General features: G+C 39.0%; 2 protein-coding genes across 5 annotated transcripts in view; one reads left to right on the top strand and one right to left on the bottom strand.

Annotated features, from left to right (window-relative positions):
• LOC136448212 (progestin and adipoQ receptor family member 3-like) overlaps positions 1 to 3319 on the bottom strand; it is a 13714-nt gene extending 10395 nt beyond the window's left edge. Inside the window, exon 1 of one of the 3 annotated variants that reach the window (XM_066447466.1) lies at positions 3148 to 3319. In XM_066447466.1, the coding sequence (XP_066303563.1) occupies positions 3148 to 3203 (56 nt within the window). In that variant the 5' untranslated portion in view covers positions 3204 to 3319. Of the gene's footprint in view, positions 1 to 3141 lie in introns of all 3 variants that reach the window. The other 2 variants (XM_066447464.1, XM_066447469.1) reach the window with 2 other exon arrangements.
• LOC136448210 (set1/Ash2 histone methyltransferase complex subunit ASH2-like) overlaps positions 1 to 19565 on the top strand; it is a 23008-nt gene extending 3443 nt beyond the window's left edge. Inside the window, exons 7-18 of one of the 2 annotated variants that reach the window (XM_066447461.1) lie at positions 355 to 435; positions 11547 to 11649; positions 13318 to 13414; positions 14218 to 14253; positions 15347 to 15558; positions 15908 to 15985; positions 16870 to 16959; positions 17426 to 17619; positions 18094 to 18186; positions 18448 to 18546; positions 18777 to 18845; positions 19303 to 19565. In XM_066447461.1, the coding sequence (XP_066303558.1) occupies positions 355 to 435; positions 11547 to 11649; positions 13318 to 13414; positions 14218 to 14253; positions 15347 to 15558; positions 15908 to 15985; positions 16870 to 16959; positions 17426 to 17619; positions 18094 to 18186; positions 18448 to 18546; positions 18777 to 18845; positions 19303 to 19440 (1290 nt within the window). In that variant the 3' untranslated portion in view covers positions 19441 to 19565. The remainder of the gene's footprint in view (positions 1 to 354; positions 436 to 11546; positions 11650 to 13317; positions 13415 to 14217; positions 14254 to 15346; positions 15559 to 15907; positions 15986 to 16869; positions 16960 to 17425; positions 17620 to 18093; positions 18187 to 18447; positions 18547 to 18776; positions 18846 to 19302) is intronic. The other variant, XM_066447462.1, reaches the window with a different exon arrangement.

Genomic DNA, 19565 nt, shown 5'->3' with positions numbered 1-19565 from the left:
ACCGGTCCATATTTCACAGTATTGCATGGGCTTCCATCAAATTATACAAATTAACGTACAGTACTTCGCGTGCACCACTGTCAAAAATTTGTATTCTGACTTTGGAACTGATGTCGTTACAATTTTTGATAGAGGACAAGGGTTGGGTCTGCATCTGTCTTTCGGACGAGATGTAAAATGGGGGCCCCTTGTTTGAGGAGGTACCTAGAGCACATTGAAAGGGAAGGGCCAGCAACCCCTCCCTGTAAAAATATACTCTACTACTGAAACAGCAAAGAAACCATCTGACCTATGTGCCACTAGGCATTACAACGGTCTAAATGAATGAATGATCATACTTTTATTCTGTTTCAGACCAGAGAGACGGATCTGTTTGTGGCCCAGGAGAACCCAGAGGGAGGGGAAAATGACATGATATTCGGGTTACTTGACCAGGTAGGATTAATCTTTTACCTTTACCTAGTCCCATCCTCATGCCTGAGGGTCAGGGACCATGGTAGCCTCCAGTATCAGCCTCCTCCACTTTCTCCTGTCTCTGGCTCTGTGGGTGCACTCCGTCAGTGGGAGACCCGTCCAGTCACGGATGTCGTCCCCCCACCTCCTTCTTGGCCTCCCACTGCTCCTCCTACCATCCATCGTTCCTTGCAGTATGTGGGTGGTGATGTTGCCCGCTCTTGTGACATGCCCAAAGTATTGAAGTTTCCGCCTTTTTATGATGTTAAGCATTGTTCTTCCCACTCCCAGCTCTTCCAACACAGAGTCGTTTGTGCGCTGTTCAGTCCAGCTGATACGCAGTATCTTCCTATAGCATTTCATCTTAATCTATCAATTCTTTATTTTGCCCAAAAGTTGGTTTGCCAGGCCTTTGTTGTGCGTATACTTTGATTCGGTTGTGGATATACTATGTTTAAGGAATTATGGAAGAAAGATAAGGAAATGTATCTGCCTCTATTTTTGAGGATCCTTCGGTAATGCATTAGAGCATGAAAGACAGACTCTTAACGCCAAGGATTGTCTTATCTTAGATAAGACAATCCTTGGCGTTAAGAGTCTGTCTTTCATGCTCACGACGCAAACAGCTTCCTTTGAATCTGCAAACTACTGTAACTCTTGATTGTTAACGGTGACTTAATTTTAGCTACTTTAACAGTCAGTAGTCAACCCCTTAGATTTCATTATTGGAAATGTTTGATTTCTCAGTAAAACATTTGAGACAGTGATGTTTTGTTCCCACCGTTGAAATTGAACGTCGTGAACCACTCCCTTTTCCCCCAAGCGCTAAAATTATCAAGTGCAATATTAACTGGATTTACAGTATAAGCATGTAAATCATACTTTTGTAGCTTAGAAGTAAAAATGGGTCCCCAATACATAGAAATCCACCCGAAACCACTGAAATCTAGTGAAGAACATGGGGAACGGAAACTAAGCTGTTTTGTTGTGTCAAACACTTTTATAAAACACTTACAGCTTAGCTGTGTGTTACGAATGCAGATCTATAGGTATTTTGTAAATGCCTTCCTTTGCACACATACTGATTTTACTTTGATTGCTGTTAGTTTGAATATTTTTTTAAAGTGCTTTTTATCCTACCTCATTATTGTCTAATCTTTAGCAATGTTTAGTAAATGATTTGTCTGTTGGATTGCTAGACTGGAGTAAACAAGCAAGACTTGAAATTCATTTCTGGGAATAGGTGCACACAGAAAGAATTTTTGGTGCACAACATAAAGTACACATGTCAAGTGGAATGTCAGCAATAATTACAAATCTTGCTGCCACTCATCATAACTTCATTTTGATTTCATTGGAGGTATTAGTATAATCATTTTTTTTAGTCTTTAACAGGGGTAGAGTGTCATAAGAGCTATAACTTACATAGAAGAAGAACATAAATCAGTGCATACTACTGTAAAGGTATTTAATTTCATGGTACTGGGAGAAAATGGAGTGTTTGCAGTGGTTTTAAGGTTGGGGTTTAAAGAAGACCGTAGGCAGTTAGAAGATAGAACAAGCATCAATTTTTGGTGCGCCAAAAATAGTTACTCAAGCAACTGGATAAAATATTGAAACAGTCAGATGTTTCAGGCAGCATCCTCTATCTTTTGTCAGTGACTAAAGAAAGATCTTGTAGATCTAGGTTTTATACCAAAACTCTGAATAGATATGTTAATAAGGTGAAGACAACTGTGGTGGTTTTAAGTTTGCGATGAAGAGGTCACCACGAAATCCGCAAACATTAAACATTTGCGAAAATGTCAACATTTACGGTAGTATGTGAGCAGGCATACTACCTTGTCCAGAAGATCTACATGTGCATTACATACATGTAAGTACTAGTAGTCATCTGGGAACCATCATATCCATTATGTATGTTGTAAATTTGTCATTTTATACAGTCAGGTGGTCTTGTGAAGTACCCAAGTTTCACTCAAATTTCAGCAATATAAAACCTGGGCATCAAAGTCATGCTCAACTTGTACAATATCTATCTAGCACAACATTGTCTTTTTGTACAGAGAATGTATATTGTATCATGACAAGATTTTATGGCATTTGTTTGTAGTGTAGTTTTTGTACAGGTGGCATTGATGTTAAGCTGTTTTTTTTTCTGTACAGTGAAGGAAAATTAACTTCTAACCCCCCCATTCCTATTTTTTCTTTCTTTAGAAATTTTCCAGTACAGTACTAAGATAAAACAATTTGAATTTGAGAAATAACAATGAGACATCTGTTACAGCCGTAAACAATTCTTTTTTGAAAATTGCATCTACGCATAATTGGTAGTCGTATGTATTATGCGAACTACAATTTCATTTCAAATATGCCATGTTCAGAAAATCGAAGCAATTAGTGATTGATTTCTTTCAGGTTTAGCCCATTAAGAGGAGTATGTCATGATCAGTGCGAAAAAGAAAGAAAAAAATTACACTAACAAATATTTTGATAACATCAGAAACTGACTTAGTTACCATATATACAAATGTACCTGCACAATGCAGAATATCTGTAAAGAAGATGATAACTAGAATCTAGATCACACACATGCTGGGTTTAATGTGGTTTTAGTCTATCAGCCTTGGCCCGTGAACCTCATATTTTACAGTCGTTATCATGGAGAATGTTTTTAGGCTGTCTTACCTTCACCTTTGGAAGGGATCTTTGTTCCTCTGTGAACTTGAATCCATCCTCTGCGGTCCCATATGGTGTACATGGCCTCCTGGGGAATCTGTAAGACGTCAACAATCCTACCGAATTACCATGAACTTGGCCAGCACTCCTTATTTGGCGTAATAGTAACCACAATCTGGGGTGAAAACAAGTGCAGACGATGTAGACATTTCAGGACAGAAGTTCATTTGTGTGGGGAGATATCATATCACATATGTCTGCAATGCAATTTCAAGATTCTGATGTTACACAATGGGAAAATGCGACTTGCCCAAATTTTTGACTAAGCAGTGCCTGTTTTAGTCTACAGTTGGTATACAGAACATTCTCTGTCTTAAACTTCGCATGTTTTTGGACGTTCCATTTACCACTGTCCCTAATGTCTACACCATCTAAAGACTGTGTGGCAAATGTTATATGCATGAAATCACCAGCAAATTCAGGGAAAGACCAGAAACAATCATGGAGTGGGGAAGAGTTTATGAAATATGGGAATGAAACATGTATGAGGAAGATCATATTAGCTATTCGTGACAAATAGGACTAGAAAGTTGATATACAATTCAGGAAGGCAAGTATGTTGACTAGAAAAAACTATTCCAATATCTCTTCTCCATCCCTGTAAACCCCTGATTGATCCCTCAGACATCTCCAACATTTTTCATTTTCACCCTTGCCTAGATTCTATACCAATAACATGTATATGTGTTACCTAATTATACACAACTTGCTCCCATTTTCACATTTAGGATCTGGTGCATGACTATAGAGGTAATATTGACTTTGCTGTGTAGCTAAGCAGGTTTTAGGAAGTGTCAGGAAAAAAAGAACAATTAAGGATAATAGTTGCCGTATGGTAGTAATGTCTTTTGAAATATCTTCTTATTTGTTGATTTGACTGTGAAATGTGGTATGATAATATAAGTGTGGGAAAATAATGTGAAGTACATTGTATATTGTACAGTGATTTTCAAGCAGCACTATATACGTTTCATATATATATAGTAGAGATATCAGAAACGTAATTTGCTGATCAGAAGTACTTAGTATATAATACCCATTCGTTGAAATTGTCGTGTTGTTGTTACTGTTGTTGCTGTTCACTCCCTGTCTAACACCAAACAAAATTGAGCCCAGTAACCTAATTTGTGTACCAAGAGTGCCATAACGACCCCCTTAACTGGCATGGATGACTCTTTTGTAATTGGCTACACCCAATGTAATATTGTTTATGATTGGATACGATATGTCCCATCCATTAATTGCTGTCCAACCAAATATGTTCTTGTATATCTGTATGGCAGACTTTGAGTTGATGGAGTTATTTAGTACAAGTATGTAGTCAGACCATAACATGTTTGCCATGGTTTAGGACTAGATTTACATTGTCAGTTTGTGCAGATCAGGAATTCCTCTGGAGGCATGGGGGCAAAAGGTTCAACAATCCCAACTTCCATTCCTCAAACACCAATATGTACATGTCAGAATGTAAACACAGAGTGTTTATCTGAATCCTACCTTATCTGTTAGCATAGTTGCCCAGCTTGTGATGAAACAGGTTTTGAATACATCGAAAACAGTTTGCCTCCTACCCTGGTCACCCCTCCAGAGTGGTACATCCCCTTGTGGGTGATGTCACATTCCGGGTAAATGCCCTTTGTAGCTACAAATCAGACGTGCTAGCTGCAGCCTTGGCTGGAGTCTGGTGCTCACACTGCACAGTCTGTCCAGAGGAGTAAGTCTTCTTCTGCATCACTGAAAGGTTTCTGAAGGTTTCGTGTTTGCGTTAACCGCGTGTTTGTACTTTTTACATCCACCAAGCTGCAGTTGGCGGGAAATGCGATAGTTTGTTGCTGTTTGTTCATGCCTGATTTTCCCAGCCTTTTTTTTGAACAGGATAAACAGGGCAGAGATTTGAAGGCGTGAAAGAGTTTTCTGAGATCCCTTTTACGGTAAAAGATCTGGGTAAGGAGTTGGTTTCCTTAAGTTGGTTGTAAAAACTATTTCAGCGTTTTATCGTATCATCATTCAACCCAATATTACACCACCAATGCTGTGCTCCCACGTCTAAACACAGTTTTGGATGAACAAAATTTCATGAGAAAGTTAAATGTGTTTCCCAATTAAGTTAGTGACTAAAACGACATCTGGCCAAGCTTAGTAATTACCGGGTTATTTTGTGGCAATTCAAATGAAGAGTGAACGGCAGCCTTGTTTTGCATTGTGCCGGATATTAAGGTCTAGAGTCAGCTTTTGTTTTTATAGTGAACATTATGGAGGATGGTAACAGTGATATTATTTAACCTGTCTCTTATATGTGGGTTGACATATTTTGCAATGCTAAGTAATGGATAACAGTTTTAAAAAGATGTTGACGTAATAGTTGGCTTGATATTCATTAGCTTATTACCTCCATCTGTAGTACTACTGTCTGGTAAGTAAAGTACACAGTGGTGGATGAGTTGTTTTGCAACAAGCGCACTTCTGTTATTTTAGATGCCTCTTTCTGTATACATGCAGGGCTCGAAATACTGGGTGCATGTGCACCTATGTGCACCCAAAATTGGAGCAGTGCACCTAATTTTTGACTGTGGATGCACCAGTGCACCTAGATATTTTTGTAGGCTATGGGTTAAAGGCACTATTGTACAATAAGCATACAGAATATTCTTGAAATGTACTTAAAGTATCAGAAATAGCCATATACTCTTTTGTTGTACTTTATTTGATGTATCACTTGTTTGAAATTTTAAGGTTAGCTATAGAATTACTGATTTAAGTTCTTAAGAGCGTTTTGCTGACATTCAACTTTATTCTATGTGGTGCACCCAATATTCTTTCTGTGCACCTTTTTTGGATTGGGTGCACCAGTGCACCTATTTCCAAAAATGAATTTCGAGCCCTGACATGTATTGTAATTCTTGAAATTTTTGCGGTAGTTTTATGTTTTATGTTTTTTGTGGTGACTGCTCCATCTCCACTTAGTACAAACTATAATCTGTAATAATTGTAAAGTCATTGGTGTTTCCATTACAATGACTATAGCGAACATTCCATTTCTCTTTACTGCGAAATTAAATCACCGCAAACTTGAAGTCATTCACAGTATATATTGGTAGCTAGCAATATCCCTCCAAGTTGAAAATTTCCAAGACACAGGCAACTGATATGGTCTAGCCTGTCTATTCAGTATTCAGCTGGCAGTCGGCCATTAGACGCTGCTCTCAGCATCCAGACAGCTCCCCGGATGATCCCAGTTCAATGTGTTGCAGATTGAGAATATTTTTTTTCCAAAGTTGGTGGGTTTTCCTGGTATGTTTGTTTCATGAGTCTCGACTAATGACGCATTGTGTACGAAGATGGTGGTTAAGGTGTCTCGTAGAGTCATAGGCCATTAGGAAGGATAGTCAGCACGATTAGAGTATGATTTGTAAGAAAGGTAGGGACGCATCTGGTGCACTGCAATATTTTATGCCATGGTAGGCAATAACAATGCAGTTACTCTGGCTGCATCAACCTTTTATAACAAGAAAAAAACCTGAGTACCGGGTATGTCACTTTGTATGTTCTGTGACAAGGACTGGATATTTGAAGGAAAAGTTGTAACGAAATGTGAAAATAATCTTTCCAAGGATTGATGAAATACACTAAGATATTAATCAATCAATTAATCAAAGAAATCAAAGCCTTTATTTCCTTTCGAATGCTTGTTCGGCCTTGCAGGCCGCTTTTCAACAAGGTAAGATATATTTTAGAGTGGCATACATATTTGATGTCTTTTTGAATCCAGCAATTTGCACCACACCTACTGAATTATATTGAAACTGAAATCCAATACTTCCTGGAATTATTAGTGTTCCCGGAAATCTTGTTATTAGTCAATGTGAACTTTTGCCTTAGCAACGTAAAGGCTAGTGCCAAAAATCTGTCTAACAATCATAAAAATTTCGACATATGATCAGGGAATGGCCAAGAGGACATTCTTTCCTAATAGAGATTCAGACCTTACTGGCCATACCAAATGAGTCATCCCTTGGAGTTACAATACAATTGGCAGCGCAGCCTTGCTTAGGGTCACTGGTACTGTGTAGCCCAGCAGAGGGTGTGGTCTGTGGTACCAGTGGTTGTGTCTATCTCCTCTCAGCTCGTTTCGTCCATGTCATCTCAGATCACTTGTTTTACAGTGTACTAGCACATTTGCAAGTAACATCCCCATCTGACCCAATGGATCCCGTGGTAAGTTGGCAAGGGTTGTCTGAACTGGGTTTCAGGGTTATATATGGGGCAACATATCCAGTTCATGATAAGATGTAAGAAAATGATTTCTCAAGCATACTGGTTGTCAGTCCTCTAGGCCCAATACTCATGGTATCTTTGTAAACGTGTGTACAATGATGTAAACAGATATGTTTTTCCTGAAATCTATGTAGCAAAATGTGGGGCTTCTTTTACCTACACCGATCTAGCCTAATTTCCTGTAAAATTTCCTGAAAAATGCAGGGACGTGCTAAGCACAATTTAAATCCCACCCTCTTGTGCATGAAACAACCGTCTTATCACATCTACAGCTAGTACAGTCAAACCTGTCTATAGCGGTCACTCAAGGGACTGGCCAAAACTGGCCGCTAAGGACAGGTGGCCGCTATGGAGAAAATGTCGATTACTAGTAATTGACCACGAGTGACACATGTTTTCAGTACCCACTGAGATCTACATTTATTCACCGTACAGTACACATGCAAACATTACATAGGTAAGGCACATTTTAGAAATTCGATTGTTGTTCTTTTACTTCTATTATGGGCTTGAAAAAAAGAACTATTGTATCTGCCAACTCCAAAATCCATGGCTTGTTCGAGCTTCATGTATGAACAGACCAGCATCGCCATACTCTACTCTTGATCCTTCGCGACTGCTTCGCTGCCAGCACACGCGTCACCAACGAGTTTTAATCATATGAAACTAAGTCCTTCGCAGCAAAATGCCACCTAGTTAGTTAAGAACAAAATATATGTTGCTCAGTTGCCACTTACTGTTCGTTTTCGACCGTTTTCAAACATAAAATCGTGGCGACAATTTTCCTTGTCTGTTGTTGTTTGCTTGTCATGATCGGCTTCTACCATTATGCTAATAGGGTAATGAGAGGAAGGTCACCCTTTTGAGGGCTTTTTTCTTTTCAGAAAATTGCAACAGCCCAAATTTTACATCATAGTAATGTTATCCATATTCAGTTTGAAGCTTTTGGTTAAGTAATCATCCTCAGTGATAGTTTGCAGCAAAATAAATTTAACACACTATACCTCCGCAACAGTAGTGTCTTCCGATAACCTTTATGCTGCTCCGCCATTTTGAAAATCGTGTTTGGGCACATTTTCGGATGAATTCCCGGGAAAAACGGAAATATTGGGCCGACATTGAAACAATTCGCGAACTTGGCGCATCAGATACATGTGCGGGTTTTATTTTCCAAAAGCTACCGTAATCTTTGCCCAGTCCAAATGCACAGAAATAGTCAAATATGCTACGATGTACAAACGCAAGCCATGTGTCCTTCAGTTCGCGTCAAACCATGGATAATCTAACAAAGATAAAACATTCTTGTTTTCTTTATTATTGTCCTGTCAAGTTGAGTTCACATAAACTTGATAACTGCATAAAAAAATGAAGATTTTGAACCCGGCGTGCGGTGGCGATGCGGCTTCCACCGCCGCACATTGACCGTTATCGGCAGTGTTACTGTACTCGCGGGACCGAAAATCGTCTGGCCGCGACCGCGTTGGACAGGTGGCCGCTATAGCCTAATTCTTAATGCTTATGTCAATGGGAAAAATCCAAGGGACCGACAAAAAGTGACCACTATGGGCAGGTGGCCGCTATGCAAAGGTGACCGCTAATACAGGTTTGACTGTAACTGCGTTGGTATCATTGAGCTCGCTTCCTTGAACTTGAACTTAGAAATGATTAGAAACAGTTCAGAAAATTGTACATTCTATATCTGTATCTATATAGCCGGTATAACCGCCATTAGGCGTAACACACCAGCTTCGCAAGCATGCGGTGCGGCAGCAGCTGGTTATATTACACCGAACGGTCTGTTACACCTAGTCTTTGCATGTCTGACTGCAACTGTAATGAAGATTGGATGAAGATTATAGCAGATCACTGCAAACAAAAAGAAACAAACAAACAAACAAATGATAATCATCTATGTTAGCTAGGCCAAGGTATGTCATTCTGAATTGATGTCTCGTTAAAATTGATATTCAAAATTGATATCTCATTCAAAAGTGATATCTTGTAGACCATGAAAATATTTCTTAGACATGATCATAACAATATATCCTTAAAATGATTTATTGATAAACTGACAACAGAGATAATCTACAATTGTAAGTTATCAGAGATTTTAACATTGTTTTATCGAAACACATACTATAGATTGAGGCAAAAGTTAGAATTTTTTCAAAATGGTTCCGTCTACCCTCTGAATCTTTGGGATGATTCTAGATCCTAGTTGGAAAATCTATAGTGTTTGAATAAGGGCAGTCTGGAATGTGTTTTTAATAGATGTAAAGTAGGTCAACAGTTTAAACCAACAACATGGAAGAGAAAAGGACTCTGTCTGCTGTTACATTGAAAACGGATCTCTACATTGTTCAAGATGGAGAAACAAATAGTCATATTTCTGCACTATTGTTCCCATACAAATTTCCTCCCTCCGATCCCGTTAGAATGGTGTGTTCCTATTGAAATTACCATTGGGGTCTGGCTTTTGGTGACTTCCTTTTGCAGAAGAATCCTGTGGAAGGAAATGGTCTGGATATTCATCAGAAACATATTGAGTGAGACTTTGATTACATTGTTTGTCTGTGAATTTACAGTTATATAGAATTGGTACAAGGTCAGCTGTGTTGGTATAGCAAGCTCTTGGCCTAAATAATTGGACAGGTCAGTGGAAAAAATAGTCTGAAAGGTAGATCGATTCTCCTGGGATTTTTGGTCAGCCATCAGTTTTGGAATATGACCATGGTTTGAGATGACTATCACTTCAAACATATAAACGAAACTCAAAATATTATATGTGTAGCCATACGGTGTTTGGTTGCTAACTTGTTGGTAGAATATCTATCGTGTATAATTCATTGTGAACAGGTACTGAACTACTGAATATATTAAGAATTGTTTGGTTGTCTTGTTGCCAGAAATATGGTGTGTTTGATGCCAAGTTGGAAGAGACCATACTTTACTAGTTTAATAGAAGAGAGCTTGCTACACAGAAATATATTCTAATATATGTTATGACACTTCGTGGGTTTGTGTATATCAGGCACAGACCAAACATCAGACAACATCATTGTTGAAGAAAGCAAGGCACAATATTTTCTCCCCCTCCCTGCCTAGGAGAGATGGTGTCTCCCTAAGGTTACAATGTTGTATATTTTGGATGGAGTACGTGGTCTGTCCTGGGTAGGCACCAAAGCCTGGAACATGTATGATCATTTCAGAGAAGAGGTAACTGGTAAGGTGTTTCATCAGTACTAGTCCAGATCCTTTTTGATAATTAGGTGCAAATATAGCAATACAAGTGACATTTCTGGATGTATTCCTATATCTTATCCTATTCTTTAACGAACTTTATTAATTTCTGCAAAATTAAGATTAACCAATGAATGTGTACCATGAAATCTTGTGAAACCCCATAACCTTTTGACCAAAAAAATGTGTCTATCATATTTCCCTTTCCTGCATGCTTATTATGATACATATACTACTGTAACAGCTGTTTGTCTGGTAAATTTCATGCCTTCAAGGTACATTGTCTGCTAGAACAATTTTGAAGAGTATCGAATCCATGAGTACTATGGTCAAAGGTTGCTGTTCTTCCTACTGGTCTATTTTTGTACAACGAAAATCCAAAGAATCTCAGAGAGTACTTTGTTGTGTGTATGATTCCATGTTTTTCTTTGATACATAATATGCTGTGGTCTTCATTCTTGGCTCATGAGCAATTGTGCTTCAAAGGTTGTGGTTTCATGGTGACTTGCAACTGTTATTCCTATATCCACGTAATTAAGCTTTCTGTACCATGTACTTTACCATGGCCACTATGGTAGTTGTTCCAAGGATGGTGCATATCTCCTTGCTATTTTCATTTCTGTCTACCAACTAATGTCTGTTACATATTCAACAACAAATGGTATTTTTTTACCATCAATGATTATGATAAACAATCTAACGAAATATCAAAATAATGTTTAAACTACAAAAATATGAACGATGATTATAAAGGAATGCAAAGAGACCCTGTAATATTCAGCCTTTGAGAGCTGAAGGTATCCACTGGACATTATGCACACTAATGTTGTTTTCTCTAGGACCTGTCCAGAATCGGCCCCAACATTGATTCCCAGAAGCTCAGTAGCAGCATGAGAGAGAACGGACAGAAGCTGATGTCGTCATTGTCATCATCTCAGAATGGTAGGAAGAGAAACACTGATAATTGAGTGAATTGATGAATAAATGAATGAAGACCCTAGTGCGCCTCTAGATCTGTAGGTCTTGCTCAGAATTAAAAACTTACAGTACTACTACTACTCGACTGCTGGACAGCAAATCTAATGATTATCTATTGATAATCTTTTTGTTTGATTTTTTATTTTATTTATTTTTAATCATCTGTGAATGTCTATGTGTGGAAAGTTATTGTTTTATACTGTATCATATTTGATGTATCTGTACATTAATGTATCTTATTTTGTGATGCTTTCTTATGATGGAGGAATAAAGAATGGAAAGGAAAGGAACAAGTTAAAACAAATAATAATGGCATGATTTTGTCCTTGTGGCACTTCTGCTGCATTTGGACAATTGAAAGAATCTCTATGAGTAATGTCATATGAATGATGGCTGGTGACAAAAATGAAGTAACTGTAACAGTAAGGATAACCAAAACCGACTGAAGTGAAAGCAACAAAAAAAATACAAAAATGTTGCCATGACTTATGAATAACAATGAGTCTTCTGGTCCATGCAAAACACAGAACTGTACAAAATATGGCCTCTGATTATCCTCTGATTTATATCAATCAATATACTTTGCCATTTGTGCAGAAATATGCAAATTAATCAAGATGCGAGCCCAATGATGTGCAAGCCTGTTAAGTGGGTCACATGTTGGCAAATCAACTTGCGTAATGTGCAAGGCATATATTTGCTCTACAGTGTACTGGGGACCATACCATCGGCCTTATATAGCTCAGTCATGATGGACTTTGGTCTAAACATGCCTCTAGGTACAGTTACAGCATCACAGTTTTACTACAAAAATACTTCTCTTCTTACAATCAAACCTAAATTTCAGCTGTCATTTTGGTTCCCCGTGATATTGTTTATCAACAGATTACCTGCCATGGTTATGTACTCAATTGTGATGATATTTGTTTATAATGGTTGATTTAGCTTGTTTGAACTTGTTGCTAGGTTTTTTCCTATGATAGTAATTTGTCTTCTTTGTGTTGGAAAGTCTTGTATAATGTTGTAGGAATAACATACATGAACATGTAATATAAGAATGGTTTTATTATTATTATGACACTTGGATGTCAAGAATATGCTGTTTACTAGTGCATAATTATAGTACCTCAAGTCAATGTACATAACCCTTCACAAATATCCTGGTGCACCGTGCACTCACAGTCACAAATTTTTATTGCACAAAATTGCATAATGTTCCCAGTTAAGTCCTGCTTAACAATTATTACCTTGATATATAATGCACTCTTTTATTTGCAAATTCATGCCCGTAGGCTAATTGCAAGGGTACAAACAGTAGTAAGGTAACAATGGTAACGAATGTCTATTCTATGCATCTAGCTAATGTTTCTACATACAACATTACTGGAGGGTTTGACTTCTTCTTTGTAGGCAGTGGCTGATGAAAAGTCCCACGTTTTTAATGATTAGTGGGTTTTGGGATTTTACAATACATATTGTGGTTGATTATGAAGAAGTCTTAGGCAGTAGTAGTGGGCAACCTCAAGCCAACCGTACACACTCACACCACATCTTCAGAAAAGAGGCTGTAGCCGTGTATAGTTCCCGTTTAGAACTTTATTCGATTATGAAGAAGTCTTGTTATTATTTCAGGAATGGGTTCCCTGACAGCGGCGGGCAAGGGTAGAGGAGCCAAGAGAAAGGCAGTGGAGAACACCCAGTCAACAACAGCCAGCAAGAGAACACGGGGGTGAGTTATCAAATACATCATCAATGGAATATTCACTTGTTGTTTTGATACTTATACTTAACACAACGGTATTTGTCACAAAGGTATTCGTCATGTTATTGATAGGAAAGTTTCTTGTCTTTCAACTTCAAGACTAAAGTAAAAAAGTGATATAGAATAAAGCAAATAATGTAGATCAATGCAAGAGATTTACTTCTTTCATCTTAGATCTTATTACTCAGCAGAAAATCCAGAACTCTTACTGTTTGTCAGAAAAGATCTTTTGTTGATAATACAAGCAATTCCTTCATCCATAGTGTCTTATCTGAGTAGGGTAGTCATGCTTAAGTCAGTATCAAGTTTATTTTGACCTTAGATGGTTAACTTTAATGTCAAGTGGGCAGTTAGTCACTAGCCTGGGTGCTATCCTTTTACTGTAATTCTATTCAATATTGCGGTTGGTAATTTTCGCAGTTTGTTAGAAAGGGAGTAGTTCACGGCATCTAATTTTAACGGTGGGAACAAGCATCACTGTCTCAAATGTTAGTGATAAAGTATATGCGATGATGAAATTTTAGCAGTTGACTAGTGACTGTTAAAGTAGCTAAAATTTAGTTACCTTTAACAAATCAAGCACTACAGTACTACAGGCCTGGGGCTCCTACACTCGCTACCCTATATATTTTTAGGGTAGGGAGTGTAGAAGCCCTGGTAATAATAGGATGGTAGTGTAGCAAGTGTAGGAGCCCCGGTAGTAATAGGATGGCACCCAGGCTAGTTAGTCACCAGATTCCTGTTTAAATGTGTGTATTTCGTTTTGACAGTGTGTTTCCGGGGACCAGACACCTGATTCCCAACAGGTGACACATGCTTGCTCGTGTAGCCTGTACAGCACCTGCTACAGCCGCATGCACCTGTCTGTGTTAACCTAGAGGGGTATCTCATAGCGGACAGGGGGGTGTCTGAGGAAGTGTTTTGAAAAAAGCAAACTCCTGCAGCCAGACCCTGCCAGCCTGCGAGTGTCAATTTCCTGTTTAGTTCCAGGCCCTACCTTCACCAAGAGCCTAGAACTAAACAGGATGATTCTAAGGTTAAGACGCTCCGGTATTACAAAAAAACTGGCACCAGACTTTTATTTTGTACACTTGAACCCAAAATCTTGTTGGTTCAGGTTTGAGATGGTCGATTCCTAAAATACAAGGACTTTGTTGCCCATTCCTTCAAATGGCATGGAGACCTCCATGAGAGCCCCTGGGAAGATGCATGAGCAGTACTAGACTACTCTCCAAGCAGAGGTTGGTGGGGAAGATTGTGACTGTTTTATCATATGCCCCGTTTTCCGTTGGTGGGGATAGCTGACGAAAAATGGGGCATATGATAAAACGATCACAATCTTCCCCACCAACTTCTGCTTGTATGGAGAGTAGTCTAGACAAGTGTACCTGATTGCTAGCAGGCATCGTTGCTACATGTTGCATAACAGCTTTGCATCATTTACAGCTGGTCAAGTTGTGATGTCCTTACTTTCTAAGGTTTCAAGTATTGACTCAATAGTGCTGATTGGTGCACGTGAATCCCCCCCCCCCCCCAGTAATTTGAATGAGTATTATGCTCTATTGGCAATTGACTAGCAATCTTTACTGGACTCTTCATGTTTTGCCTTTAAACTACAATTTTGCAAAGGAAAGTAAAAGAATGATCCTCAAAATCAGACTTTTGTTGTGATTATTACTATCTTTTGCTGGGTTCTGTTGTCGGAAAAAGTCATAGGAAGAACTTGTTTTATTGACAGTATTTGAAGTCAATATTGTATATGAGCTTGAATTCATTGATATCATGTTCCCAGTCCTCTATGATCGAATATTACATTTTTCATCTCAATTTAAACCAGATAGACCGATTCATGATAAAACAATTAAAGAAGTTTCATTGAGATATTTGTCTAAATCTTAGGGATATCCTGACATCGCTGAAGCTGCCTCCACTAGGCTTCCCCCAGGAACATCCCTTCAACAAGGATGGGTACCGCTACATCCTGGCAGAGCCTGACCCTCATGCCCCACACCAGCTACTGGACACGGACTTCTACGCTGGGAAACCTATCCCCGCTGAGCTGTATCGTAGAGCGCTGCACGACAGGGTACTGCTGGCCCTGCACGATAGAGGTGATAGACACATGTCAAACAAGCTTAGGCCTTGGAAAAATAAATGTTGTGTTTCCAGTTACTGTCCTGAAAAAATTAGGGTCATTAGGTATGGGTTCTCTCATGTATCTTTTATTTTTTTCAGATTTTGACAAATACATTTTTAGCAATGTGTACATAAATTTGTTGATGTTGACTACTGTTTTGATCTTGTTCTTAGCGTTGAGTCAAAAGTTTGGGGAACTGCGAGATAAACATGATTGTCGAGGCCATCACTAATTTGAAATTATCTCTTTTCGTGAATCAGTATGGATAAGAGTTGAATCATCAACTAGATGGTGAATTGCAGTTGTTCTTTTTGTGCCCTCAGCTCCCCAACTGAAGATCTCTGAGGACAGGCTGTCAGTGACTGGAGAGAAGGGTTATTCTATGGTCAGAGCTACTCATGGTAAAGGTCTTTTTTGTTACTTCTGCTAAGTAGGTTATGTTTTCACTAGCTTTTCTTGCTTTGTTTATTGCAAGATTGGACAATGCAAGAAGTTATGGGCAGATATTTCTCTACTTGTTTTGTGGATAATCCTGCCTGGCTTTGAAATGTGGATATTTTAACTCTTCCATAGTTTCATAAAATTAAACATTTGAAATATACTGTAGAAAAGAAGATATTGGGTCTAGGTGTACCCAAATAATTGTAATGTACATGGAAACTATCCTTGTTTTAGTTAGAATTAGTTGTTAAGATTTAGGAATGTAGGATTTCAAAATATGAGTTTATTGCATAACAACCGTACAAGGTACAAAGTATGGCATCTACTGGTACATGAATAAGGTTCCATAAGGCTTATCTACTCAATACAAGAGTGTGTAGTGGGGCATGAGAAAGAGCTTTTACAATCATTGGAGGAATTTCTAATGTCTAGCAGACATTCTTTAAAGTTTGATATATTTTCCTAATACATGTAGATGTATACCATGCAGGGGTTGTCACATGTCATTATTGCTATTCAAGTCCATTGAGATAAATCCTGGTATATAAGATAAAAGCTAGCCTCCTTCGCAGACTTCTTGGAGTGGCAGCGTTTTTTTTGGGGAGAAACGCTGATACATGTACACGACTTTTTACACGGGCCAAGGTTGTCTAATGCTGGCTTGCCTCTCCTCCCTTGGCGACATAACTCCCTAAGCTGGCATTTGGCTTTAAGAGAACCTTGGCCCGTGTAAAAAACCATGTATCCGTGCGAAGAAAACCTCTGCTGCTCCAAGAAGTCTGCAAAGGAGGCTAGAAGATAGCCTTGTGTATCGAAAAAAAGAAACGTGCTGTTGTTTCCCCAGGAGTGAACCGTGGAGCCTGGTACTTTGAGGTTAACATCGAGGAGATGCCAGAAGGGACCGCCACCAGGCTGGGATGGGGACAGGCTTTAGGTTGGTCTTCTTACAAGAAAGATGTTACGCATTTTTAAGAATCTATTCACAGGGTCTTAACCCTTGTGGTGCTGGCATTTTTTTTACGCAACCTATTTCATTAAGTTGATTTCTTAATCAGGCCATTTTCACTTGAAAAATTCCCCAGAAAAATACCCCTAACTCATACATATACGGGACCTACAACGGCACACTCTGTAATGTGCAACCTATATATATATGGGTCCCACAAGACAAGGGTTAAGCAAAACTCTACCTATAGGCTATATTGCATGTAGTAATTCTTTTGATCTGAAAACTGCATGATCAGTCCAGTTAGGGCACATTCTCATGTTTATATCCCTCCCTGCCATTTCATCCACTCATTTTGTACTGTGTACAACAGAATTCAGTTGAGAGAAGGCCAAGTTGATTTTTTGTTTTTTTGTTACAAGGTTGAGACGATTTTTTTAATGTTCTGTTGCAGGAAACCTCCAGGCACCTCTGGGGTACGACCGGTTTGGGTACTCGTGGCGTAGCCGGAAGGGGACGCGTTTTCACCAGAGTCGAGGGAAACACTACAGCGAGGGGTACGGACAGGGCGACGTGTTGGGCTTCTACATCTCCCTACCGGAGAGCACAGACCCAGGGGCACTGCTGCCAGAAACTCACAAGGAAACAGTAAGGCTATTTTCTTTTATAACAGATGCACTGTGTATTTGTTTTCTTACTCGGAATCATCTGAATGGATTAGAAGGACAAGGCCTACTTGTAAAATTCTAAATCACAATGTATATCTCTTTAAAATTTCATCTCAGGTAGTTTTGAATAAATCAAAGGTTGACATTCTCCCTTTAATCTTCCTATTCCATAAGCCCCTGTCACAGAGTTGACGAGCTTTGGCATATTTGTTGATCCCCAGAAGGTTACATATTTAAAAATTGACAAATGTTTTACCTGAGAATCTACTCCATCACATTGGATAGGGCCTGGGGACTTGCGAACATTGGCCAATGTCTAAAAATCGTGTGATAATCGAAAGAGCACCAGGCGTATTACTGCTGAAAATTTAGAACTCGCAGTCTCGTTGGCCGATCTGTTTTCCTGCTGTGAAAAGCACTGCTAATGCTGATATCTCCCACGATCCTTTTCCAGCCACTCATCAAGTTCAAAGGTTACCTGTACTTTGAGGAGAGGGATAACATGGATGCTGCTCTGAAGAACCTGACACCTCAGGAAGGGAGCAAGGTATGGGAAATAGTCTTCACCAGTTGGCCATTGTCAGACTTTAAAGTGCTTGTGTTACCAATGGAACTAAAATACAACAGTTCCTCAGGTCACAAGCAACCTTGCACAAAGCATACATTGTTAACATAAAAATTATGATTGAAGTTATTTCGCTTTTTCCTGCAAAACGTTGTTTTGTGCGATATTAATTAGGCTCATTTTTCAAAGACACCATTTGACAAGTTGGCAAGAATTTTCCAAGTCTATGCATGTCTCTTCCAGATGATATACTACAAGAATGGAGAGAGTCAGGGAATGGCTTGGGAAGATATCTACTCAGGGACTTACTATCCTGCCATCTCACTGTACAAGAATGTCATGGTAAGATGTTTCCTCAGTGGATTTTAAAAAAATTGTATCATTTTAGGGAGAAACGGTGAAAGAGGTTGCCCCCAACTTCTTGGTAACGAGATTGAGTGAGTGTCACTTAGTGAATGTTGACCAGTATCAAGTGTTGAATCAAATGATTAAAAAGCAAAGCTAAGTCTGTAAGATAAAGTCACTTTCTGCTAAGTACAATAATTATTGTTTTTCTTGATGTCTCTTTCCAGGTTACAGTCAACTTTGGACCTGACTTCAAATTTCCACCGAAGGATCTGGACCCCAACAGCTACCAACCGGTAAGTGTGCAGAATTATTTTTCCGCCAGATTTGGAAACATTTTGAACCTTAGTACCGGTGTGTTTTAAGTTGGTTTACTTGTTATATTGTATAATTTATGTACAAATGGTAGCAAGGTGGTCTTGTGGTTAGGGTTAAAGACTAAGAGTCTAATGTTCAGGCCCCAATGTCGTGCCCTTGGAAAAGGCACCTTACACCTATTTCCTCATTTGACTCAATAGAAGTGTAAATGGCGCAAAACCAGAGGTCCCATGTTTCAGGAGAGCCACACCTTAAGCATGTTAAAGAGTTCCCACCACAATTATCGAAAGGGGCCGGCCCATCCCTGTGTGAGTTGATAAATATCCTTACAGTCTAGTCTTACGCAGCTTGTACTAATAGTTAATACTGTACAGGTTTACAGGTTTACTGGTTATGGAAAACAAATAAACAAACAAACCTTTTACCCACCCTCAGATGTCTGCTGCTGCACAGGAGTCCATGGTGGAGTACACACTGGCTGAAGGGCTGTACCACATAGAGAACGGGACATCCATTCATCTGAACCAAGAGGAGGAGCAGCAAGCTGATGCACTCTTATTTCCTTCATCTTAGATATCATCTTTTCCTTAACAGCTATTTTTGTAGAAGTTACTGCTTGGTACAGTTCTGTCAGGGACAACATTTTGTAGTTTTGACAACCATCTGTATTTCAGGGTGTGTGTGCATGGGGGGGGGGG

This window comes from Branchiostoma lanceolatum, chromosome 14, assembly GCF_035083965.1.
Source record: "Branchiostoma lanceolatum isolate klBraLanc5 chromosome 14, klBraLanc5.hap2, whole genome shotgun sequence".
Taxonomy (NCBI): domain Eukaryota; kingdom Metazoa; phylum Chordata; class Leptocardii; order Amphioxiformes; family Branchiostomatidae; genus Branchiostoma; species Branchiostoma lanceolatum.
This window is presented reverse-complemented; position numbering and strand designations above follow the sequence as displayed.